This window comes from Colius striatus, chromosome 14 (assembly GCF_028858725.1).
Source record: "Colius striatus isolate bColStr4 chromosome 14, bColStr4.1.hap1, whole genome shotgun sequence".
NCBI classification, from domain to species: Eukaryota; Metazoa; Chordata; class Aves; order Coliiformes; family Coliidae; genus Colius; species Colius striatus.
The window spans coordinates 20,392,201-20,418,079 of NC_084772.1; the positions used below are offsets into that span (position 1 = coordinate 20,392,201).

The following is a 25,879-nucleotide window of genomic DNA, read 5'->3' on the forward strand; positions in this document are numbered from 1 at the left end:
GTCCCAGCCGCTGCTACCACGGGAAGATTCTGAACAGCTTTAATAGAGATGCAGTAAAACCCCCAGAGCTCGACCAGCAAACAGCCTTTTTATCCCTCAAGGGAGGGAGAGGGGCTGAGAGCCACTTGCTGTGCTCAGGCTTAAAGGATCAGAGAGCCAGAGCAGGCAGCAGAGCACTGGCAGCCCCTGGTTTGCACGGCTGGGTAGCATCACTCTGAGATCTGTGTTGCACAGAGGGTGTAATTACTGCCCCAGGGGAAGGGAGGGATGTGGAGACAGGCTGTGCCCATGCTGCACAGCACCTTCCCCCTCTGCTGCTGCTCTTACCTTTGCCAAGGTCTGCTCTGGCAGTTACCCACATCACAGCTGCTCTAACCCATCTGGGGGGATTTAAGACAAGGGTGGTTTCAGCTGGACCAAAGCCCCTCCTGCATAGGACACTTCCCTCAGCTGCCCCTCATTTCTCATGCATTAAAGGCTAAACAGGCTCCCCAGCCACCCTCTGAGAGCAGGACAGGGAAAGTGGCACTGCAGGGAGGCTGAGACACCTCCCAGCTTGGGGTTAAATAGCCAAGGACCTTACTCCTTCTTGCTATAGGTGCTGTCCCTCTGCAGGTGCAGGCTGCACCCAGCCAGCAAATCTGGGAGGTGCTGGGGGTGCAAAGGGCACCCACTGAGCAAACACCTGAGGAACAAGCACCTCCTTTCTCCTACACACAGGCTTATCAGGCAGGGTGATAAGGATGGAGGGAACAAAAGCATTCCCAGGGCATATGTGTTCTGGTTTCCCACAGCTGGCTGTGTGTTCTGTTTAAAACATCCCAGCAGGGGCTGATGGGTTTCCTTCCTGCAATGGAGAACTGGGGAGTGCTCCAAGGAGGGCGATTGCAGCAAATGAAATGAGCAGGGCAAGCTCCTTTCTAAGAGAAACAGGGCTGTGAAGCTCTGCTCCTGGGCTACAGAGAAACCAGCACTGCAGGGGCAGCAACAGGCTCAGCTTGGCTGTGGGGAGATGTGTTCTGCAGCCTGGAGGTGGGAGCTGATGCTCCCAACCCCTTAATCTAAGGGAACATCTCTCTTTTGTTCTTCTTCTTCCTGTTTAATGAGATAACACTGAGCAATTGAGTTTTAAATACAGTGAAATCAAATGTCTGGAGGCCAGAGCAGGATCCCAGTTCCACCCTGGGCTGAGTGGCAGAGATGGAGCAGAGGAAGAAGCAAAAGGACAACTCAATCTGCTTGGTGTGCCTGGGCAAACACTGGGGTTGCTTTCAAAGGTGAACCTTTGTTTTTTGCAGCTGATATGGGGGGGGGGGGCTGAGCAGGCAGCAGGGAGAAGATCCATCCCATTAAAACACATCACAATGCCTGAGGAGAGAAAGTTTTCAGACTGCTTTATTCCAATCTCTTTCTCTCTCACCTCACCCTTCACACAGTCCCCAGTCCAGAAAGGTTTAAGGTTTGGGGTTGTGCTGCTGTTGGGTTGGCTTTCCTTGCATTGAAACCTCTTTTTCTTAGAAAAATACCCATGCAAAGGCTATATTCTGGGGACAAACAAACAGAAGAAGAAAGGAAACAAAGCAGGATTGAGTGGAGATGGATGTGGGGAGGGGATGCTCCAGGATACAGCTGTTGGTGCTCCTCTTACAGCACTTTTTCCAGCATAAAGGGGTTGTTTTCTCAGGGTGAGGGGTTGCCAGAGGGGACTAACATGCACAAAGTGCTCTGGCAACCCCTGACCCTGAGGAAAAACCTTTCCCTGGTTAGATTCACTCTCAACTGGAGCAAAGGATGCAGCCTGGAGAAGGAAAGTGATTAATCTCTGCTGGGTTTATCTTATTCCCTGCTGATCCAGGCTAATGATATGGAGCCAACTGCTGTTTTTCTCTCTGCCCACAGGTACAAAACCACACAGGGAAAGTGGCCCAAGGGAAGGAGTTTCCCCTCACCTCCCCAAAAAGCCTTACACTGAGGAAGGCAGCAGCACTTTGGCAGCCCCCAGCTCTTCTCCCAGCAAGCCTGCACTGCCCATGTCCCTTGCAGGTGGTGACATCCAACACATTCACTCTCTTCTTGCTTCTCTTTTGCTTTCTGTGGGTCTTTTAAGCTGACAAAATACACTTGTGGGACTGTCTGCTCTGAAAATAGGAGTGGGAGGGTCTGGTCAGGGGGAGAGGAGGCTGTTGGGCTCCTATTTCTACAGGCTGCCCTGGTGCAGCAGTAAAGGTTGGTGGAGGATCATGCAGGTTTTATTGCAGCTTGTGTGTGTGGTGGTTTTTTAACTAGCCCAGCTTCAGTTTCAGGTAGCCCTGGAGTTGGGTTTCCTCTCCTGGCCTCTGTCTCTCCATCACAGCATCAGCCAGGTGGCTACTCCACAGCCATCTGCTCGATGTGGTCGCTGAGCAGCTTGTATTGCTCTGCAGAGGAGAGAGAGAAAAGGGTGCTGGAGCATTCCAGAGAAGCAGGTGGGCTCCATCCCTCTGGGACCCTGTGAAGGGGGTGAGCATCCCCCAGGCTACCTTCATCCAAATTGCCAATGGTCGCCTGCTTCTTCAGGAAGTCACTGCAGAGCTTCTTGTTGAGGCCAAAGGCCAGCATGTTGTGGATGAAGGTGCTGAGGAAGGACAGAGATGCTCTTGAGTGAGGGAAGGGCTAGGCTGCCCTTTCTTCCCTCCACCCTCCTCTTCCTCCTTGGAGCACTTTGAACCACAGAATGCCTCAATGGTAGGGGCTGGAAGGGAACCACAGAGCTGCTGCAGCTCCAGCCCCTGCTCCAGCAGCTTCCCCTGGCTCAGGGGGCACAAGAACGTGTCCAGCTGGGGTTGGAAACGTCCTGAGAAGGAGCCTCCACACCCTCCCTGGGCAGCCTGGGCCAGGGCTCCCTCACCTCAGCACTTCTTTGTGTTTAAGTGGAACTGTTTGTGTTCCAGCCTGTGCCAGTTGCCCCTTGCCCTGTCACTGGCCCCATCCTCCCAACACCCACCCTTCAGCTCTTTCTCAGCATTGATAAGGGCCCCTCTCAGCCTTCTCCAGGCTGGGAGCAGTGAGGGGGTAGCACTGGGCTGAGCTCAGCTGTGGGACATCATGCTGGCACCCTGTGGGGCCTGGATTTTCAGGGGAGAAGCCCCCCAGCAGCCTGTGCAGCATCAGGGGTGCCCCCTGTGCCCTGCTCACCCCAGCTGCCCGAAGGTGATGTTCTCGTTGAAGCGGAGGCTGTCGTCACGCTCCTCCTGTGTCATGTGGCACCACTTCTCCCTGCAAAGGCACAAACCTGTCTGGCACTGCCAGCACCCCAGGACCCCCTGCCTACAGCACCCCAGGACCCCCTGCCTGCACCCCCACCCCTGGGGACAGGATGGCTCTGAGACCTCCCTGTGTGCCAGTGCAGGGTGAGCTGTTGTCTCTCCATAGATCCCTCACCCTGGGCAAAGCAAGAGATGTCTTCTTCACACTTGGCTTCCTCCTAAAGGCCCTGATTAAGAGGTAGGAAATGACATTGGCCTCTCCAGCACAGAGCTCACACCTCACCTTTGGTTGCCATCACCTGCAGTGAGTGAGGAAGCAGAGGGAAGCTTGCAGCTCCTGGGCATGGCCATCCCAGCAGGGCTCTGCTGAGGCCCCTCCAGCCTGGGAGGGGTACCAGGAGGATACCAGGCACCCCCCTCTACCTACAGCAGGGCTTCAACTGCTCAAACCCAGAGCAAGCTGGTCCCCAAACATTCCTCCCCCTCTGAGAGCACGAGGGGCTCCTGTCCCCCTCCCAACGACCCCACTCTGGGGGCTGAGGTGCCAAAATGCCAGGGCTGCCCTGAGGATGCCCCAGCTCTGCTCCAGCTCCCCAGCAAACACAACTTCAAGGGGGAGGTTTCATGTTTGCAACCAACTCCAGGCAGTGGCAGGAGATACACCCCCACACACACACCTTCCACATCCAGCTGTCCCACGTGGGGCTTGGGGAATAAAGGCTGTGTCACAGACATTGGTGCTCAGGTGGTGGAGGGAGCTCAGTGCATGCACACCAGGGATGCCACAGCTCCAGGGTGAAGCCAGCCCCCTCCCAAGAACTCAGGTAAGGTTACAGCCAAGGATCAGAGAAGGAAAAGCAAGGAAAATCAGGGATAGGTAGAAGAAAAATAGGTCCATGGAGGAGAAGGAAGAGGAGAAGAGCAGGAGCAGATCACAGGACAGGAGGAGCTGTGTGGGGTGCAAAGAGCAGCTGGAGGAAAGGTCTCCTAGTAAATTCAGTGAGGTTAACTCAGCCCCAGAGCAGGTCTGTGAGGCTGGAACTGGGCAAGGAGTCCCAGACAGGCCAACCCACAAAGGGAGCCTGTCCTTTGCTCCAGTCAGCCCAAGCTGGGCATGGGAAAGCTGCTGGGCTGAGCCTTTGGTCTCCAGGGGCGAGCTGCTGATGTTTATAGGGCTGTGGAAACCTCTGCCATGTGTTTAAAGGGCTTTCATTAAAACAAAAATAGGTGTAATTTCTCCCAGACACAGCTTCCAATATCAAACAAACCCCCCCAGCCAGATCTGGAGGCTGAAAAGAAAGGAGGAGAATCAAATGAAGGGGCTTTGAAATCTGGAAGCCAAACTTCACAGGTCCCCCTGGCCCATTTCCACAAGCAGCACGTTTGGAACTGGCTTTTTTCTGCCTTTTTATGGTCTAGAGGGAGGGAAAAAAGGAATGATCAAAGTGCTCAAGAAAAAATAACCCCCAAAGCAATTTGCTGTGCTTCTGGCTGGTGCTTTGGGAGTGACATGGCTGGCACAGGGCACAGCTCACACGTGGCAGGGCTCAAAGCCTGACAGCAGCCCTGGGGCAGGTGCTGGGCTGTGCTGACACAGCTTTGCTGAGGGCTGGGGGTCAGTGCTGGGCTGGGCAGGGTGAGGGGAGGGCTGGGACTGCAGCAGCTTCAAGGGCTTTGCCAGCCACAATGATTCAGTGGTTCTATGAGCCCCTGTGTTTTGGGGTACCCATGGATGAGGCTTTGGCCACTCAGCCTTGCTCATGCTCCAGCAGCAGCATTTCACCCACACAGCCAACCTGAGCCCTGCTCTGCCTGAGCAAGACTCAAGTTGCCCATTTGCCAGTGCCAACAGTAGATTTAGAGCCAAGCTTCAAAGAACCTTCCTCCTCTTGCTAATGTCATCACTTGGGAGTGTTTTGCTTCAAGATCAACCATCCCATGAGCCAGCAAGAGAGCAGAGACTGCCCCTGCCCTGATCCCAGCTGGGATGGGGGGATGTGGCTGGCTTGGAGCTTTGCAGCCCAGAGGACACTCTCACCATTGTGATGTGCAGCCTCCCCCTTTGGCATTTCCCTTTTTATCTATTTAGGAAGAGCTTTTTTACTCTGAGAGGGGTGTGAGCCCCTGTGCCAGGCTGCCCAGGGAGCTGGAGGAGTGCCCAGCCCTGGAGGGATCCCAGAGCCCTGGAGCTGAGGTGCTGAGGGCTGTGGGTCAGTGCTGGGCTGGGCAGGGTGAGGGGAGGGCTGGCACTGCAGCAGCTTCAGGGTCTTTGCCAACCCCAATGGTTCAATGATTCCATGACCTAGGCATGGCAGCACAAGAGTGCATTAAACTAAAAGAGAGAAGGACCAGCTTTTGCAGCTGGCAAAGGATCCTCAGCACCTCTGTGTGGCAGCAGGAGCCAGGAGCAAGCGGGAAGGATGGGAGAGGGGGATGCTTCCTTCACAAACAAACTCAGTTCATGTCCAAAACCTGCCCAGGGACCTGTTCCCAGCACAAGCCCTCAGCTTCCCCAGCAGCTGGGCACCACCCCCAGGAAACCCCCCTCAGCCTGAAACCAGGTGGGGTTTGGGTTCAAAAGCTGCGTGGGAAAGGAACCAAGACAAACCTTCCCAGCCCTTCTGAGGTGATGCAGTTGAAATCAAACCTCTGTGGGCCATTCCTCCTGGGTGGAGAAAGGGCCTCTGAGAGCCCCCCTGAACCACGTTACCCTCCTTCCCAGGGCAGGGTTTGGACCTGAAGTGAGCGTCGGCCTCTGGACACTAATGCACCGAAGTAGGGGACACACACACCTCTTCTCCTCCTCTTCCTCCCCAGGGTTCCCTCTGGAGCAGCAGCAGAAACGGGGCCGACAAAAGGTCATGCAAGACAGAGGGATGGAGGGGCAAGGAGAGAAGAAGAGATGGAAAAGGTTGTTAGAGGCAGAGAGAGGAAAGAGGCGAGAGAAAAAGAGGAGTTTAGTTCTGGTTCCTTCCCCCAGTCCCCTGCCCTCCCTGCTCAGAGGAGGAAAAGCCTCCCCAGCTTCTGAGGATGCAGTGTGGCCACCCCAGGGATGCTCTGGCCACCCCAGTGATGCCCTGCTCACCCCAGGGATGCTCTGGCCACCTCAGTGATGCCCTGCTCACCCCAGGGATGCTCTGGCCACCTCAGGGATGCCCTGCTCACCCCAAGGATGCCCTGCTCACCCCAGCAATGCCTTGGCCACCCCAGCGATGCCCTGGCCACCCCAGGGATGCCCTGGCCACCCCACAGAGATAGGCACAAGCCCATCACCATGGACCCTTTGGCAACCCACTGTGGCTGAGCTCCAACCCTGGTGTTTCCAGCCCAGCCCCCGGGACACCAGCCCTCACCAACCACCTCCTCTGCCAAGGATTTTAATCCAGTGTCACCCAACAGCTTGTGTTATCTTCTCCCAAGGACTGAGGAGGGGTTCACCACCAGCTTCCACCCCCCACCCTGAGATGCTCAGAGTCCCCCCCAGGCTGCAGCTCTCCAGGCTGGGGTCTGTTTCTGCAGCAGAGGCAGACTCAGCCATCAGATTAATTGGGAAAGGCACTTGGAGCAGAGAGCAGCTGCTGCTGGTGTCTGTCCTTGTGAGACATTTGCTGCTGCTAATTTGGGGCTTAATCAAAGCAAATGCAGTTCTGGGTACGTTACTGTTCAATGGGCTCTCTCAGTGGCTGGCTTGGAATGAAACAGAGAAAAAAAGAGAGACAAGCAATAAAAGAGAAAGCAAAGATTGATGTGAGCCTGGCAGAGCAGCCCAGGCTGTGGGGCAGGGCTGCCCTGGTTCAGCTCAGCTTCGGGAGAGATGCAGGAGGGCTGGCTGATCCAAGGTGAGCCCTCCCTGCAGACAAAAAGGGCTGCTCAAGGGCTCTGAGCTCAATGACTCACACTCTGAGAGCTCAAAGGCTCGCTGGAGCAAGAGATGGGTGTGAGGGAAGTGAGCAACTGGCCCACCCCTGCACCCCTGGCACCCAGGCACTCCCTGCACACAGCCCCTGGCAGGGTTTCACCCCATCCTCCCAGCTCTCTGGCCATGCTGCCATCTCCAGCTCTCAGCCTTGCCCCACACTGCCCTGGCAGCACTTCCACAGCCCTCCTGGGACCTGGGGCACCCCCTCCCCAGCCATTGCCCCCTCCCCACTAAGCATCATTTCCCAGATCTGCTTGTGAACTAAGCACCAAGAGCCTGAACCCTGGCTGGGTTTATTTGCACAGCTCTAGGGTTTTGTTCTCACAAAAAAACAATGCAAAAGGAGCAAGAAAAGCTCCCTGGCATCCCTGTGGGGAGCTGACCCCACCTGCCCACCCCACAGCACGGTGCCAACAGCAGCTCTGCAGCCAGGGCTGGGAAGCAGAGCAGGTTCCCCACAGTCAGTAACGCTCAGAGCCATCAGGAGCTGGGAGGGAAGGTGCTCAGAGGGGCTGGAGGGGACATGGTGTGTCCTTTTCCCGGGGGGATGTGTCCTACCTGGTGGGAGGGGACCTCTTCCTGCGCTCGCAGTGCACGGCGTCGAAGAAGGCAGCGTTCCAAAAGCGCAGGTTGTGCCTGCAGGGAGGGACGGGGCTGCTGGGGATGGCCACATCCCACCTCCCCCAGCACAGCCACAAGCCCTCCCAGGGCCAAGCTCCCCCGTTTCCCAGGGCCTAGGGGGTGATTCAGGAGGGAGTTCATCTCCTTGTGTGGCTACAACTGACCTCTGACTAGCACAAGGGATGTGCAAAAGCCATGGTCACCTCTTTCATAGAGCAAAGCCCTTGAAGCTGCTGCAGGCCCAGCCCTCCCCTCACCCTGCCCAGCCCAGCACTGACCCACAGCCCTCAGCACCTCAGCTCCAGGGCTTTGGGGTCCCTCCAGGGCTGGGCACTCCCCCAGCTCCCTGGGCAGCCTGGCACAGGGGCTGACACCCCTCTCAGGGAAACAGTTCTGCCTCAGCTCCAACCTCAACCTCCCCTGGGGCAACTTGAGGCTGATTCCCCTTGTCCTGTCATTCATTACCTGGGACACAAACCCCCAGCTCCCTGCAGCCTCCTGTCAGGGAGTTGCAGATAATGCTCCTGTCTCCCCTCAGCCTCCTCTTCTCCAGGGGCTACAGCAGCCTAAAGGCTCCCACGAATGTCTGGGCAACGTGTGGGCAAGGAGGGCAAATCCCCTCCCTGGGGAGGGCAAATGTCCTCACCAGCGTGGCCAACACTGGGCAGGAACCACCTGGCCCCAGGAAGGCATTACCAGATGGGCTGCTGCTTGAGGTGCATGTACAGGTAGATCTTCTCTCCTTTCTTCTCCTCCTCTGGGCTCTGCACAGAAACTGTGGGGGACACACAGTTACATGCTGAGATCTGGGTGAGTCCCACCTTCCCACCCCTGCACAGGCAGCCGTGGTGGTGAGCTCTGCAAACCACAAGCTCATCCTCAGCAACACAGAGAGGAGCTGTGGCTGCTCTTTGTGGGCAGATGTTAGCTCTGATATGGGCATGGATGCCCCAGGAGGATACTCAAGGAGCTGGAGTGCTGGCTGGGTAGCACACACAGCTACCAGCAGGGAAACTCAGAGGGTGCCTGAACCTCTTCAATCTGTGCCTCTGAGCACGAGGTGTCACCAGTTGTCCTTGTGGGACAAGAGCTGTGGTTGCTCCTGAGGAGGTGTGGAAGCTCCAGCCCTGACAGCTATCTCTTACCACATCCAATCTGCTTGAGCAACACTGGCTCTACTCACCCGTCTTCTTCAGCTTCTCCTTGGGCTTGTCCTCACCTTCACTGTGGGACAGAGATCAGTGTCAGCTCCCCCTGACAGGGCAAAGCCATGGCCCCCCTGGCAAGGGGAGCACCTTCATGTGAAAGACCCTCCCATGACACTGTCCCCAAGGCCAGAAAGGTGGCTGAGAGACCAGAGTGTCCATCCCTGTCAGACCCAGAAGAGAGAAGGTGCAGAAGACCACAAAGCAACAGCCCCATCTCCTGCAGCCACATCTCTCCATGCCCAAGGGATGCAGGACTCCCAGACCACAAGATGCCCAATGCCCAGAGCATGGGAGCAGGCTGGAGACCACCTTCCCATGGCCATGACAAGCCCTGGCCTCACAGTGACCCTACACCCAGGAGCTTTCTGGCTTGGTCACTTTAGGGTCGCCCACCTCAGCCCACCCTGCCAACCCTACAGGCTGATACCCACTCGCTCTTTTTGGTGATGGGACCCTTCAGTTTGGTCTCCAGGCCTCCAAAGAAGCCCTTGACGTTCTCAGTCTTGGCTGAGGTGGTTTTCAGCAGCCTCTCTGCGATGTCCTTCTTCTCTGCCAACCAGCTGTTGGCTGACCTCAGGTACGAGTCGATGCTGCCCATTGGCTTCTCCTTGGCCTCCAAGGGCAGGGCATGGGGCTTGCCTGTGGGCAACATGGCAGCAGCTCAGTTGGTCCCATGGTCCTGGGTGCTGCCAGCTCCTGAGAGACCTGCCCCCAGCTACAGGGTGCACCATGGAGACCAGGAGCCAGATGGAAACAGCCTAGACCTCATCCCATCCCAGTTCCTGGGGGTCTTGATCCTCCCCCTCATTCTGCAAATCCAGCCCCTCATGGAGGAGTGACCACCACACTCAGTGCTCCTGGGCTGGAGGGGTTGTATCCTATCCCTAGCGTTGGGGAACACCTGGGACTTGCCACCATCCAGCCACCCCTGGCTAGAAGCAATGACAAACCAGCATCAGCATGAGCTAATCCCTCACCAGGGTCTCTGACAGGTTTGCACACCTCCTCAGCCATGGAGGCTCTTTTCCAGCCAAAATCAGAGTGAGACAGAGAACACCAAGCTTGGGTAGCCCCCACCCACCCTTCCCATGCACAGGCCAGCCTTCCCCACCACTCCCCAGCACAAGCAAAGCCCACCAAGGCTGCAGGTGCCTCTCACCCAGGTAGTAGTAGGTGAAACACATGGTCATGAGGTTCTTGGCAGGGCTGAAATCATCCATCTGGTGACACCTGGCAGGGAGGGAGGGTTCAGGGAAGACACCCAGCGATGAGAACCCGAGCAGCCCCGTGGTTGCTGCCCCTCCTGGAGCCATGGCTCTGCTCTCAGGGGCAACAAAGCCCCAATCCCCCCTTCCCCAACTTACTCGAAGAGCACGAGGGCGAAGGACTGCATGAGGCGGTAGAAGGTCTGCTCTGACACACACTTGGAGTTGCAGCGCTGCAGGCACAAAGCCCAGGGTTGGTTTGGCACAAAGCTTGGCCTCTGGCACAGCTCTGCAGGGCACCTGCCTGCAGCACAGGCAGCCCCTGCCCACCCCAGACCTCCCACTGCACAGGGGTGGGCACAGGGCACAGGCAGCACTTTGGCTCTGCCAGGGCTCTGTGTGTGCAGTGGGACATTCCTGAGTGCTGGAGGGGGGTTGTTTTAAACAAAACAGGTGACACCTCTCCCACATTGCCACAGGCAGCTATTGAAGTGCCTCAGGGTCTGTTTCTTCACTTCTGTGTCTCTCTGTACTGGAGTGTTTCCCTTTCATAGAATCATTGTGGTTGGCAAAGCCCTTGGACCTGCTGCAGTGCCAGCCCTCCCCTCACCCTGCCCAGCACCACTGACCCACAGCCCTCAGCACCTCAGCTCCAGGGCTTTGGGATCCCTCCAGGGCTGGGCACTCCCCCAGCTCCCTGGGCAGCCTGGCACAGGGGCTCACACCCCTCTCAGGGACACAGTTCTGCCTCAGCTCCAACCTCAACCTCCCCTGGGGCAACTGGAGCCCGTCTCCTCTTGCCCTGTCATTTGTTACTCAGGAGAACAGACCCATCTCCACCACTCCAGCCTGTGTCAGGCGGTTGTAGAGCATCATCATGCCTCCTCTCAGCCTCATTTCCTCCAGGGGCTAAAACTTTCACCAAGTTCCTGCCCTCCACAAAGATTGCTTTGGGGTATTTGCCAAGTGCCCTGGCCTGAGGCTGCTGCCCAGGAGCTCCAGAGCTCCTTGTCCCCTCTCTCCCTTACCTGGGCGCTCACGTATCTCGCAAACCACTCCCTGCCCTTCCCGCTCTCGCTGCTGCACAGCTCACCAAACCTGGCCTTCTCTTCTTGGTCCAAATCCTCTCTGAAACAGGGAAACAGAAACAAACCACCATGAAAGTGGAGGATGGGGATGGCACTCCCCACCCAGCCAGCACGGCTCAGCTCCCCCACGTCACCCCTCCTCACAGCAGCGTCCCAGCGCTGCCACGCCAGGAGGAAGGCGGAGGCAAAGGGGAACATCCATGTCATCCCTCAGCTTACACTGCTCTTTTGTTCCTCCCTGGCAGGGGGGAAACCAAAGGCAGCATGAGAAGGGAAGAGCCAAGGACAGCCCGAGCAGAAGCTGAGCTCTGGAGACAGGCACTCTGCCCCAGAGCAAACCCTGCTCTTGCTGCTGCTCATCACGCTCTGATTGCTCAATCCTGCCTGACACACTGAGCTGCAGCCTTACAGACCACAGCCATGGGAGCTGGGGGAGCAGGGCTGGGGCTGGGAGAGCCAGGGACACCTGTGTGTGCCCCTGGTAGCTGCATGAGCATCCACAGAGGTGCCCCAGAGGGGAGATGAGATGGACACTCCCCAGTCCAGTGAGCCCCTGGCATGGGAAAGGGGAGAAAGAGACGGGGAGAGAAGCTGGAGGTGAAAGATGATCCAAGATGTGCCTGCGAGACAAGTCAGAGCTCACATCCCCTCTTTAGCTCCAATGCCACATCATGGCCAGGAGCACTGAGCTGCTGTCCTGGTTTTGGCTGGGATGGAGTTAATTTTCTTCCCAGCAGCTGCTCCAGGGCTGTACTTTGGGTTCCCACTGCAGAGTGTGTTGATAGGACAGGGATGCTGTGGGTATTGCTGAGCAGTGCTGCACAGCACCAAGGCTGCTTCTGTCCCACCAGCAACTGGCCTGGGGTGGGGACAGTGTGCACAGGCATCTGTGAGGGAGCATGGCCAGAAGAGCTGAGCCCAACCAGCCAAAGGGCTGTTCCATACCACAGAGCAGCATGTCAGGGAGGATTGCTGCTGGGGATGGTGAGTGACTGCATCAGGCAGCACTTGGCTGCTCCTGAGCTTGGTTTCTCTTGATTCCTGTTGTTACATTTAACTCTCCTTACTGTTATTGTCTTTGGTTTTGATTTAGTTCTTACACCTGTTCTTACCTTGCCCCCCCCAGCCTTGAGCTGCTGCTCTGCTTCCCCTCCCCACCCCACTGGATGCGCTGGGAGGGAGCGAGCGCCCATGTGGGGCTTTGCTGCCCTTTGGGCTTAAGCCACAACAGCCTCAATAGCCAAGCCTGAGAGACAGGACACAAACAGCTGCCCCTGCAGTGGGAGCACAGCCAGATGCCACCCCATGGCACATCCCCTGGCAGCAGCCAGCCCCTCTCACTCACCCCCCGCTGAAGATCTTCTCCACGTAGTGCCTGACGAAGTCTCTGCGCTCGGCCGACTCCTGGTCCAGAGCCGACTCTGTGCTGTGGCTGGAGGACAAGGACTCGTTGGAGGAGGAGTGGTGGTGGCCACCCCAGTGCCTGGGAGAGTCACCCATGTCGTTGTCACTGTCTGCAGACTCGGTGGCATCGCTCTCCTCCACGTCCCCGCCGCCGTGCCCGTTGCCGCTGGGAGCCACGGGAGGAGAGGGCTCTGAGGGGATGCACGGGGGTGTTTCGGTGTCAAAGTCAATGAGGTTCCCTACAGGCACGTCCAAGGGGGCCTCCATGGCTCTGCCAGGGGATGTGGCAGCCTTGCAGGGGTTCTGTCCTCGTCTTTTCAACCCTCACTGGGGTGTGGAGGCCATGGCTGGTGGGATGCCTGGGAGGACGGGCTGGCTAAGGCAGACAGACCCTTCTGTGAGGGGATGGGTTACTGCAAGACATCTGAAAGACAGGAGGAAGACAAGAGTGAGGACAGGGCCCCAGCAAACCACCACCGTGGACCTTGGGCAAGGAGACCACAGGCTACCACCCACAACGTGCCCAGGATGCCCATTGGCAATGGGGAGAGGCAGGAGAGGGATGCAGCAGGCAGAGCTGGCTGCTCTCCATCCCCCCATGAATCAGCAAACCCATGCAGTGCTCCTGTGCTTTCTGCACCCTTCCAGTGGGCTTTCCATCCTTCAGCCCACAAAAGAGACAATTTGAGCCCAAGCTCCATATGCCACGTTTGGGATGTGACATCTCACAGCCTGACAGGCAAAACTGAGTGGGCAAGAGCCAGCAGCTGGCAAACACACTGGTGATTTTCCAGGGCAGCCCCAGAGAAGCATCTTCCTCTCCCCTTCCCTCTGCTCACAGGTCTGCCTGACCCCACTGGGAGACAGGATCATCTTCAGAGTGGAGCATCCCAGTGTTAAACATGCACTGACAAGCTGGGAATGGAAGGGGGTTGCTGAACACAACAGAAATTGCAGTGAGAGGTGGATGTAGGGCTCTGGGCTGCAATTAGATTCATTAGTTTTGGCATCCAACCCAGACTGCAAAGGCCCTGCAAGGCAGGCTGAGGCAGCTCTGTCACTGCACATCCCAGTGGTACTGCAGCAAAAGGGGCTGCCCTGAAGCTGCCTCTTGGTCACAGAATCTTTCATGTCCTCAGGGAGTGTGTTCCTGCCCTGGGAGGTGGGAGGTGATGCCTTCTGAGAGGTGGGCTCCTCACAAGCAGCCTCACTGCAGCAGCTGGACATGGGGTCAGCACAGGGCATGGCAGCAGGAGCCAGGGCAGCAGTACAGGTAGAGCAGGGACAAGCCCAGGGCAGCGTGATGGTGGCACTGCCACAACTCCTCTGGCTTCAAGGGAACTGATCCCAGGACACAGGCAACTACCCCCAGAGCAAAAAACAACCCCAAACCACTCCACATCCCTTTCAGCTCAAAGAATGGCAAACCCCAAAGGACCAGTGTCCAGTTCATCAGGCAGAAAGGAGTGCAGAGTGCAATCAAATCTGCAGTGTTTCACCAAGCAGAGCACAGTCCCAGCTCAGGGGCTGGGAAAAGAACCCACTGGCTGCAGGAGCAGCTCTCCCAGCAGCACCTTCCTCCTCCCCACTGCCCCTTTGAGTCAGTGAGCTGCTGGGACCCACAGGACAGAGACCTCACTGCAGCCTCCTGTCAGGGAGTGTCAGAGGGTGCTGCTGTCTGCCCTCAGGCTCCTCTTCTCCAGGCTCAACACCCCCATTCCTTCAGCCCCTCCCCAGCACCCTTGTGCTCCAGCCCCTTCCCCAGCTCTGTGCCTGGCTCTGGCCACGCTGCAGCCCCTCAGTGTCCCTGTGGCAGTGAGTGAGGGGCCCAGCACTGAGCACAGTGCTGCAGCCTCCCCAGGGCCCAGTACAGGGGGATAATCCCTGCCCTGCTCCTGCTGGTCACACTGGTGCTGACAGAAGCCAGGCTGCCTCTGTGAGCTGGGCACTGCTTGGCAAGTGAAAGTCCCACATCTCCCTTCACTTGCAGCCTGTAGGGAAACTGCAGAAACTCCTCTGCTGAGTGGACATCCTTCCAAGCACCCATCTGGATGGGAATTGCTCCCACTGACCTGGGGAGGTGACAGGCCATGCACCAGCAGTGCATCCACACCGCACCAAGGATGCTCTCCCAGCACCTGGGCAGCATCCTGCCCTGGCCACAGCAGGGCTTGGTCTTGCTTTGCAGCAGAGGTGATGTAAATACAGCCCATGTCCCCGTTTCCCAGCCATGTCAGGGGACATCTCCCTCCTAACCTGCTGGAAGGGGGGTGGGATATGCACCTCCCCACAGCATAAGTCCTGCTGGCCCTCAGAGGGGAAAGGATGTGGCTCTGATGCAGGGGCAATGGGACACACAGACTCCTCGCTGCTGGAGCCACAGGGCAAAGTGCCATTTCCCAGTGCTGGCGCTTCTCCACGCTGCAGCCTGCCCCGGAGATCCACACCAACCTCACCCACCCCTGCAAGAACCCATCCGAACCCCCGGGCTCGCGTCTCGCACCGTGCAGCCGCGGTCTGACACGGCACGGCTCTCGCAGCACCGAGGGGGCACCGTGTAGCCAGCAGCCCCCATCCCTGCCCCGGGGCACACCCGGCAAGGCACCTCCACACCCCCCCGGGGCCGTCCCGGCGGGCACCCGGCCAGCGCCGCAGGGCTCTGCAAGGGCACCGCGGGCACAGCTTTGTTCCTGCCAGGGAAAACTCCCCGTGCCGGCAGGGAACAGGCTGTTTCTCCCCAGGGAACCGGTCAGTCTTGTTCCCCCGTGTGTCTCCCGCGGCGCCGACGGCAGCAGCGGGGTCAGGGCTGAGGGACACGGAGCCGTAGAGTGCCGGATCGCTCAAGCCACCCTCAATCCGACGCCTCCCCCTCCTCCCACAGCACCCCACGGACGTTTCGAGGCACAAACCTCATTGCTTACAGACCAGCCCTGGGACGTCGGGAGGCTGCGGCTGCCCTGAGTTTGCTTGTCCCGCTGCAGATCTGCTCCGCTCCCTTGTCCATCAGGCCTCAAGCACAGCCGAATCGTGTCCTACCCGCGGCAGGCAGAGCCCCTCCAGCCCGTGCCGCTGAGTGAAAGCGGTTCCCCGCATAGCAGCGGGGCCGTGAGCCCAGACCTGGCGCGGGGGCGGGCAGAGCAGAGCCCGCACACACTCGGTGCGTGCCAGAGGCAGCTCCCCGCAGAGAGCGGGGCGACAGCCCGCAGCCGCCGTCCCAAAGCTGCTGCAGGACCGCTTGGGAACACCGCTGATCCCCTGGGTTAGTCCCCTGGGCTCTCCCCCTCTCCACAGCCAGCATTAACCCCCAGGGGTCAGGGCACGCAGCTGAAGGACGGAGCCGTTTCCAAAGCACCCGAAGCCCAGCAAGCTCCCAACTTGCCCCCACTTAATGCAAAGAGCCCTTTCCTCCTCCTGCCCGTCAGACACCAGATGGCAGCGCCCGGTTCGCCTGGACTTTAGAAGAGAATTAAATGTCTGTTGAATAGACCTGCGCTGCCTCACCCCGGCTTTTGTGCCGAGCAGCGGCTTCCCCTTTAACGCCGGCCAGCAGCCCGGCTGCCTCCCCTCCCTGCCACGCACACACGGCCCCAAACGGATTGTGCTGCAGTTCCCACTGCCCCGGGGCAAAACGCACCCGCGGAGCTCAAGGATGGGCTAGGTTTTGGAAACGAGCTCCCCGAGAGGCACGGGAAGGTCTCCTCAGCCCCGAACCCGCTCCCGCGGGAGATGCTGCCCCCAGCCCCCTGGCTTCGTGGTTAAAGATGCAGCGGCAGCGCTTTTGCTGAAGGAGCCCCGAGGGGTTTGGGGGGGCGGGGGATACCCGGGGACCCTCCATCCTACCCGGGGAGGACGAACGCATCCGAGCAACGGGCTGAGGTTAAAGAGGGAGGCGATGCCTGGGCCAGGAGCGAGCGGGTTATCCCCTCCCAGCGAGAGAAGGGGAAAGAGGACGGATTAAACCTCGGCGAGGGGAGGGGAGGGGAAGGGAAGGGGGGGTCCGCGCTGCCGTGGCGAGGCCTGTCCCCGCACAGGGTCACGGCAGAGCCGGTGTCCCCCCGGCCCCGCTGCCCTCCCTCTCTCCCCTTCGCCGTTACCTGCAGCCGGGAGCCTGGGCACACCTTCAGCGGCCGGAGGGTCAGCGGCATTCGGCGGGGCTGTGTGCGGCGTGGCCAGCACGCCGGGGAGCGGGGCGACGCGGGGGCGATGCGGGAGCCGTGCGGGAGCCGTGCGGTCCCTCCCCCCGCAGCCCGGGCGCATCGCGGCCCCGCCGGCTGCCCACGCACGGCTGCGCGCACAGCCCGGCTGCCGGAGGAAAGGGAAGGGGGGGGACAAAAAGCAACCGAAAAGAGCTCATTGTGTGGTTTCACGGCCGGCCGAGCGAGGGTTTGTCTGCACAGAGCCGTGCCGGCCCCTCTCCCGCTGTTACAACAGCGCAGCGCCTGCCTGCCGGCGCAATTCCCACGCCAACATCAGCGCTCCCCCAGCCCCACACCGGCCTGTCCGAGCTCCTGCGCACACCAATGCAAACTATTAAGCAAAGTTCGCTGGGGTTCCCGTCAAAGGGGAGTTTTCCAGCCCTTTCCATCACCTTCAGGTGGTTTTTAAGCCTCCCCATCACTCAGCCCCCCTGGGGATTGTGAGTTACCTGCTCTGCTCCTCCTCAGGGAAAAGAAAACACACTGGTCAGGATCAGAGGGAGAAAAGCCCCAGCAGGAAGGAGAAACGATGTGACAGCAGCTCATGCAGTGATGGTGGAGTCCAGTTTCTGCCCTGGCAGCAGTGGAGAAAAAACTCCAGGGGTTTTGTGGCAAGAGATGAGAGAGAGGGAAAGGGCAAGTCCCCTGGGAGGGATGTCCCAGAGGGAATGTTACGTGCCTGGGTGTCAATTGTGGGATGCTCTCAACAACAGGGAGTCTCTGATACAAAAAGAAGCAAATGACCATGTAGAGGAAGCTACAAACACCTCCAGCTCTGCCCTTGCCAGGCTCTGCCAAGGCATCTCAGCCCTCCCAAAATGACTCTTGTCACTTGGCCAGCGACTGCCAGCATTAACCCAACGGGCTGTCTCTGAAGCAGGGTGCTTTGGGGGGTGCAATAGCCTCCCTCCAGCTTCCCAGGCAGTGGTCATGCTCTGTGACAGCAAGAGGAGTCTGTGTCAATGTGGCATCTCCAGTTCTGCTTATCCTTCCTGCTCCAGCATCACCCTGACCCAGACCAGAGCTGCTTTCTGTACCCCTGTCTCAGAACATCCCCTCAAGCAGGGAGGCAGTGATAGATGACCCAGAACACCCTGGAAGACCAGCAGCAACAGCCAGTCCTGCCCTGCTTCACATGGGGAGCAGAAACCAGGCTTGGCTGTAACATCAGCTGTGGGGGATGACCCAGGAGCAGCAAATTGTATGAACACAGAGAAATATTGCTGGGACTGCAGCATCCTGGGCAGAGCCTGAGCAAAGCCAGGTGCTGCTGCACAAAGGGCACCCTTGGAAGAGAGTCAAAAGCCTTTGCCTGGCTTTTCAGTTCTTTCAGGCCATGCAGGAGCAAGAGAGATGGGTGAGTCACTCCTGCCATGGAGCATCCTCTTCAGGAGAGCTCAGATGGTGCCAATTAGCACTAAACTGCTCAATGCCCCCCCCTGCTTGCCCCCACTTGCATCAGCAGCAGCCCACGGAGGAAGCAACGTGTTTGTGACACAAAGTTTGAGCTCAGCAGAAACCCAAGAGCATTGCTAATTGACTGTCTGCTGAGGGTGATTATTAGAATTAAGTCAGACTTCAGAAGCTGCAAGTGACATGTAAAACCACGTCCCAGACCCCCACTTTTTATGTCACACCAGGGGGAGGGTTTTGCTGCCTCCCCCTTGCTGGCTTTTGCTGGTTGGGTTTTCACAGGGACACACCATCTTTAAAGCACCATTTGCAGCTTGTGGAGTTTTTATCTGTCACTGTTGACCTTGGGTTTGCACCTGAGCATGGGAGGTGGAAACCCCAGCCATGTGTTGGCATGCACACTCCTGGCACCCAACCAAAGCCAGCCTCTGGGATGGGCGATTTTGGACCTGCTTGACCTGCTTGGGTAACTCCCAGCCCTCCCCAGGAATGAGTCACCTCAAGGAGGAAAGGAGAGGCCTCAGAGAGCATCCACCCCGTGACTGTGCTGTGGCTGGAAGCAGCCAGAGGCCAGGACAGCCCATCCCTGCCAAGGCTCAGGGTGGGTTATTCACCCACCTGCACTCATAGCAGAGCTTGGAGACTTTCCAAGCAGCTTCTGGAAACCTCTCAGCAGTAGTGACCCTCCAAAAAACCACTCTCCTAGGAGAGCAACCCCCTGGCTGAGACCCACCTCCCAGCACAGCAGTGTCCACCCTCCTCCAGCCCTCACCTCCTTCCCGGCTTCACCATCCCCCGGGTGCTGCAGCTGCGGCTCTGCCCCCGCTCGTATTTGTCACTCTCTTCCCCTTTTCTCTTGCAGACAAAAGCTCCGGGGGTGGCTGTGTCTGTCACACACGCTAAGTGGCCTCTTTTCCTTCCCTGATCCCAGCAGTAGGCGGGCACCAGAGACAGCGCAGGCACATCCGAGCCGCGCTCACAGCTGCCGGGGTCGGCTCCGCAGCACCGGGAGGGACACAGGGAGGGAGGGAGGAGACATCGGTGCTGAGCAGAGGGAAACAGCTCTTTGGTGGAAGTTGCTAAAGTATTGAGTAAGTTATTTTTGCCTCACACCCTTGAGCAAAAAGCAGCCCAAGGAAAGTGGGGCTGGGCACAAGGTACAGGGGAAGATGCTGCCAGGTCCGGAAAGGAGCCAAGGTTACAAAGGCAGAAGGATATGATGCAAAATCCTGCTGGGAGGAAGAGGGATGGAGTAAGAGCAGGGAGAAAAAACAGCGTGATCAAAGCCCAGGTCCTGCACACAAACACCACTGGGCCAGGCTGAGCCCCAGAACAGAGGCAGCTCCCCAGCAAAAGCTGGGACAGGGGGAAACAAGACACTTGACCACCCCAGAGCCACTTGCACAACAAGAAATGACTTTGCAATAAAAACACCCACAACAGCATGAAACCATCCAGGTCCCAAAGGATACTCAGTCCACACCATCTCATGGGCTAAGGCATTTGGTTCAGACTCACAAAGAAGAGGATAGATCCCTGGTGCTTACCCTAGCTGTATCCTCCCATGGCCACCCCACACCGTCTCCCCCTGCTCAGCCCAGGGGCTCCCATCCCAGCTGCTCTCTGAGCCCTCCAACCCAACACCCCCACTGTGAACATCCAACACAATCCCTGTTGCAACACCACTATGGTTGTGACATGGCTGCTAAAAACCCTAAATAAGCTGCTCTTCCCAACTGGCCCTCTGCAAATCCTTCCTAATCCAATCTGGCTGATGGCATTAAGTTGGACCCTCCCTCTCTGAACGCTCCTGTTTGCACAACAGTTGGGGAAAATCCTCTCCTTTCCTTATTCCTGGTTGAGTCTCTGATGCTGAGGTCATCAGAGCTTCTTCCTCCTCACTTATAAAAGGTGTGAAGGGCAGGCATGTGCCTGTGCTCCCAGCCACTGGCACATCCCATGGGTGGGAAACCACCTCCCCTGCACCAACCTTAACAGAGCTGGAGGGAGCCAGGCACTGCCAGGCAGATTCTGCTTTGCTGGGTGTTTATGTGGTTTAAAACATGATTTTCTCTGTCTTAGCCAGACACAGCAGAGGAGCTGGAGGGGATGAGCCCTGTGCTGACCTCCAGCTTTCCCCAGTAATTTACAGCTGGGATGCAAGCTATGAAACAAACCTGAAAACACAGCAATTTGGTGCATTATTCACACAGAGCAGAAGATGCCTGAGCAGACACTCGGTTTGGGTGATGCTCTGCCCTCCCTGGGGCCACTCTGCAGCTGGATCCCATGCCAAAGGGCCATGACTGCACTGCCAGCTGCCACTTAGCCCTCCCCTGAGCAAAGCTGAGCTTGCCATGGGCCATCACAGATGTACATCTCCTTGATGCTGCCTTCTGCAGCGAGGAAAAAGCCTCCCCGCGTCTCCCTGGCGTGTCTTGGTCAGCAAACATCTGCCACAGGACATGCTTTAGGAGAGCTCAGCGAGGGAGGCAGGCATCAGAGAGGCAGTGCAAAAGTGGAAGTAACCACCCTCAGCCTCTCTGTCGTCTGCAGAGCCCTGACAAGTTATGCCACGGGAAAGGAAAGCAGCCAAAGCTATTTATAACGCCTTCCCCGGGAGACGCAGATGGCCGGGCTGCCACGAGCTCGAGCAGCAGGAGCAGGGCTCCTCTCCCTCAGCTTTCCCTGCAAACATGCCCAAATTTCAGTTGGCTCCATCCAATGCTGAAGACAGAAATAGCTGTGGCCTGTGTGGGTGTCACACACAGCCCCTGAGTGGCTGCTGGGGAAGAGCTCCTGCTGCACCTGCAGCTGAAAGCATCCCACCCCCCAGGCACTGCTCTTGCTCTTGCTCCTCTCCCTCCCCACCAAAGCAGCTCAGGGGAGCAGCAGCAGAGCTGGGAGAAATGAAGGTGGTTTTGATCCCTCCCACTCATGTGAGGCAGCTGGGGTGGGTGAGGAGCAAAGGTGGGACTGCAAAGGCTCAGCAGGGAGGGAGAGCTCAGCTGCCTGCCATCAGTGTCCCAGGGCCAGGGTGGTGTGGGGCTGAGGTGCTGGGGACATGGTTTAGCGTAGTGTTGGCAGGGTGAGGTAAGGACCTGGACTCAATAATCTTACAGGGCTTTTCCAACCAAACAATTCTCTGTTTTTTGTGATCTTGGCAGCATCTCAGGTGGTTCCCAAAGCAGCAGAAAGGGCCTTGGTGTGACAGGACCCACCTCAGGTTGTGCAAACTGTTGGGTTTCCCAGAGAAAGAGGCTGTGGGAACCCAGCACTGCAGCTTGACAGCACCAACCCCCCCAGTGCCTCCCCCAAAACTGCTGCCTGCTGACACCTATAGCACTTGCCCAGCACAGCTCCTGTGTTTTACATCCCCTCTCCCTTTTCTGTTGGTTGCTAGGAAGGGTGAGAAGTAACAGCTGAGTACCACCTCCAGCCATGCAGAGTGTGGTTCCCCCATTGCCACTCCATGCCCCCCATCCACTCCAGGAGCCCCTGGCAGTCCTGTGGCCCCCTGAGCATCTGAAGACAAGGGCAGGGGATGCTCAGGAGGTGCTGGGAGTGCAGCACCAAAGGGAAGGTCACTGGCAAGATGGTGCAGGTGGCTGGAGCCCAGCAATGTGGATGCTATGGGCACATCAGGCTGGCAGAAGAGCAAATGCTATTTCTCTGCTTTTATTTCCAAATCCTGACAAAGACATGGATTCCCAAGCAGGTCACCTCACCCATCCTCTCCTGAGCACCCTTCTGGGCTGTAACCTCCCCACAGACCTCTCTGCAATCCCAAGGGTCAGAGGATTTCCCTTTAACATCACCAGAATCCTCTGCAACCCTCGTTGTGTGGCCTGGAGCACTGGGCATTGCCTTTGACCTTCCAGGTCAGCAGTGAGTGGGGAGGGACAGGGAGGATGAAAGACCCCTTGAATTTCCACCCAGGAAATCCCTCCCTTCCCAGGGAACCCCATCCCTAATTGTTTTGCATCAAAAGCTTCCAAATTCATGAGCAAGGTAACCGAGAAGAGGAGAAGAGCAAATTGACTCTAGGAGCCATGAGCTTCACCTCATGGTGCTGCAGCCCTCTGTGATGTGGCATGGTCCTTCAGAAGGGATGGCATGGCATGGGATGGCATGGCATGGGATGCCAGTCACCCTCAAGGTGACTGTTTCTTAACATGTACCAAATCTACACAAGCCAAGCTCATGTTATGGCCCCCAGCCAAGCTGCTTCCCCAGCAGAACCCGTCACCCTCTCTCAAAGAGCTTTGTGCAATGTAATTTCCTTTCCAGTTCCAAACAGCCAGCAGTGACTCTGGGCTCTCTGTTTGTGTAAAGCTCCATCACATGCCAGATAACAGCCCAACTAGGAATTTATAAATACAGTCTTTTGAGGCAGTAATTGTCACTGCAGCCATCTGTTCAAGCAGCGAGCTCAGCAGCAGCAGTGGAGGTGAAAGCACAGGGGAAGCTGCTCCGACCCCAGCACACACCCTGGGAGCCCTGCAGCACCAATTTGCTTTTTACCTTCAACCCCTGGGCTCTGGCTCCCTGGGGCTGCTGCTTCCAGCAGGAAGGACACGTGGGTGATACCAGGCATGCCCTGGTGAGCTGAGCTCCAGGGCAGCCCCAGCCCAGCTTTACAGGGGTGGTTCTGCCTGTGTTTACCCTTTCAGAGTGAATAATTGAAACTACAGCTGTCAAAATCAAAGATAAACAAGATGAGCTGGTGACACACCTCAGGCTTTTCCCCTCTCCTTGGGTGCTGACCTGATCCAAGGAGGCAGGCTGGGGTGGGAGCTCCCAAAGGGTGGAGAAGTGCAGCCCCAGGCAGCACCTGAGCTGGACTGGAAAGACCTATTGCTGCTCACACTGCCAGAGCCATGAGCATGGGGCTGGGAGGAGAGGTGTGGTGGAGGCCAGAGAGGTCGGTGTCACCACCTCTCACACTGTCACTGACAGCTCTGAGCTTGGCAAAGCCTGAGAGCAACGTTATCAGCCAGAGGAAGAAGCAAATGGATACATCCTATAGCCCAGGGCATGAGCCCAAAGCCATGCAAGTCCCTGAGAGGCTGCACCCACAAAGGCAAAACATCCATTTCATTCAGCCCTTACATGATGCTTCAGGTGTCTGACCCAGGGCCAGGACCCTCAAGTGCTGGGGGAACAACCCCCCACCCCCAATGCAGAGGCAATGGGATGCCCAGAGGCTCCTGTGCCCAGCGCCCCATCTCCTGCAGCTCTCCAGGGCACAAAGCACCAGCAAAACAGCTCAGCCCGGGGCAAAGAATAAAGAAAAGGGGGAGAAAAACAAGCAGCTTTATTTCTCCCTGACATTTAATAACCTTTATTGTCCTCGGAGCAGCCGTTTCCCACCCCTGGAGCCGGCAGCAGGGGCTGATGTTCCTCCAGGCTGGAAGCGCTTTAGCGCCCGGCTCCACACCCTCCCCCGGCAGCCAGAAACCCCCAGCCGTTCAAAAGGCACCGAACAGAGGGAAAAGAGGCAGCTCTGGCTGGGGATGGGGATGGGAATGGGGATGGGGATGGGGATGGGGATGGGGATGGGGATGGGGATGGGGATGCAGATGGGGATGGGGATACGGATGGGGATGGGGATGGGGATGGGGATACGGATGGGGATGGGGATGGGGATGCGGATGGGGATGGGGATGGCTCATCCCGAGCTGCCTGCGGAGCCGCAGCCCCGGCTGTGCCCCTCGGCATCACTGAGCCCGGCGCAAAGTGCCGGGGCCGCGGCTGAGCATCCGAACCGTCGCCCGTGGGGGTTTTAGCAGGGGAGGGGGAGAGCCGCTGGCACCTCGCAGGGAGGTGGAAAGAGAGATTAATGGTGCTGCAATTCCCACTCCCTCCGGCATTAGGAGAAAGAAAACGCGCCGGAGCGTCCTCAGCCGAATGCACAGTGTGATTTGTTTCGGGTTTAAGATCAGCCCAGAAGAAGGCTCTGATTTTATCGGCCGTGCTTCAGGGCAGCTGCAAAGGGAAGGAGGAGATCTGCAGAGAAAGGAGGAGGGAGGAAAAATCACCAGAACCTCGCTCCAAGAGGCAATCGGGCACTCAGCTGTCACCGGCGTTATGAGCCAGCCATTAACACAGCTAATGAGCTCAACATCGAGCTTCCAAAGGCTTTATGGAGGGTGGCTAAGGGGGGGTTTATTTTCCCTACCCACCAAAGTCTGCACCACTCCACCAGCCTGGCACCGCTGCACCAGGCACCAGCAAGCGCTGGGGCAGAGTGGGAGCAGGATGGGAGGATCCTGGGGTTTATCTGGGGTTTAATCCTCTCGCAGAGCTTTGCCCGGGGAGGTCGGGACTGTCCCCAGCCCAGCTCATGGCGTTTCCTCCTCGGGGCCTCTTGTTTGTGCAGTTGCCACAAACGTTTCCTCCTGCTGCTGCACTCAGCCCTGACACAGCTCTGGGGGAAACACTCCCCAAGCCATTCAAGCCCCTGAACCAACAAAGCACCTCTCATGAAGGCATCAAATCTGCTCAGCTCACCCTGACCCTTCCCCCATCCCCCCCCTCCAAAAAGAAGCTGCAGAGCTCCCCAGCACCTTCTGCTTCTGAAGCCAGGGGCCGTGGGCTGTGTCACGCCACGAAACTCAAATCAGGGCTCCAGGCACTGCCAGAGTAGAGAAACAATAAAATACAGACCTGGTGGTCCCACAGCTGCAAAATCACTGGGCTATTTTTTTTCTCCAGGGCTGGAACAAGGAAGAGATAAAACACGCTTGCTCCTGAGCACAGGCAAACAACTGCTTATCAGCACGTTGGCAGCCTCAAGGCTATTGCAGGGCTTCAGGAAAAGTATTATTCCTCTGCCTCTGCTCACTGGGAAGTTTCTATTTTTGGCCCCTCTGTCACAGGGAGCTGCTGGGAAAGCTGCCAGCCCTGCAGCCCTGAGGGATCCCTGCAAAGCCCCTTCCCTCCTCAGCTGCCAAACTCCCTGACAAAGGGCCACACTTTTGGTACAAGAGGCAGTTTTGGTTAAAGCTGCAAATGTCTTGCAGTTCATCTTGCCTGGAGATGGTTTATTGCCTGGGAGAACTCCTCAGCAGAGACCCAACACTGGCACTGTGAGGCATTGCCCCTGACAGCCCAAACTGGCAGAGGGTGCTTGAAACTCATCTCCTTGCAGGTATCAGAGGGCATTGGCCAGGGGGCTGCTGGGGAGGCTGTCCCAGGAGAGCAGGCACCGGTTTGGGGATGTTTTGATGCTGGGGAGGGTCCAGCCAGGGCTACCAGAGGGTTTGGGGCTGGCACCTGCCCATCCCAGGGGATGCTCACCCGGCTCAGGGGGCAGATACCCACAGGGCAGCTGCAAAAGGGCAGAGCCAGACTTTGTGCTGGACTTTGCAATGACATTTTGTGGGGGGTCCAGGGTGGAAAGCAGTGGATTGTCTGTCCTCAAGAGGACAGAAACAGCCACAGCTGCTCCAACCTGGGGCTGGTGACAGCCCTGCATGGTGGGTGAGAGGCTGCCAGGTCCTTGTGCCAACACATCTGTGACACTCTCCTCTCTGCACCACGTTTTTCTTGGCCAGGGACAACAGACACATTCATTT

The 25,879-nt window shown here is 57.8% G+C and overlaps 1 protein-coding gene across 8 annotated transcripts; it reads right to left on the bottom strand.

Annotated features, from left to right (window-relative positions):
• Window positions 1–1,394: 1,394 nt before the first annotated feature.
• Window positions 1,395–25,005, bottom strand: KIAA0513 (KIAA0513 ortholog). Of its 8 annotated transcripts, XM_062007378.1 has the most exons (13): window positions 19,072–19,401; window positions 12,632–13,114; window positions 11,227–11,326; window positions 10,358–10,431; window positions 10,153–10,223; window positions 9,425–9,632; window positions 8,969–9,009; window positions 8,482–8,560; window positions 7,723–7,800; window positions 6,038–6,070; window positions 3,175–3,255; window positions 2,520–2,614; window positions 1,395–2,417 (listed from the first exon to the last, which is right to left on the bottom strand). In XM_062007378.1, the coding sequence occupies exons 2-13, from the start codon at window positions 12,955–12,957 to the stop codon at window positions 2,368–2,370; spliced, it is 1,236 nt and encodes a 411-aa protein (XP_061863362.1). In that variant the 5' UTR covers window positions 12,958–13,114; window positions 19,072–19,401; the 3' UTR covers window positions 1,395–2,367. The 8 variants fall into 8 exon arrangements, with proteins under 8 accessions (XP_061863362.1, XP_061863359.1, XP_061863355.1 ...); XM_062007375.1 differs by lacking the exons at window positions 6,038–6,070; window positions 19,072–19,401 and adding an exon at window positions 24,969–25,005; XM_062007371.1 differs by lacking the exon at window positions 6,038–6,070.
• Window positions 25,006–25,879: the final 874 nt, after the last annotated feature.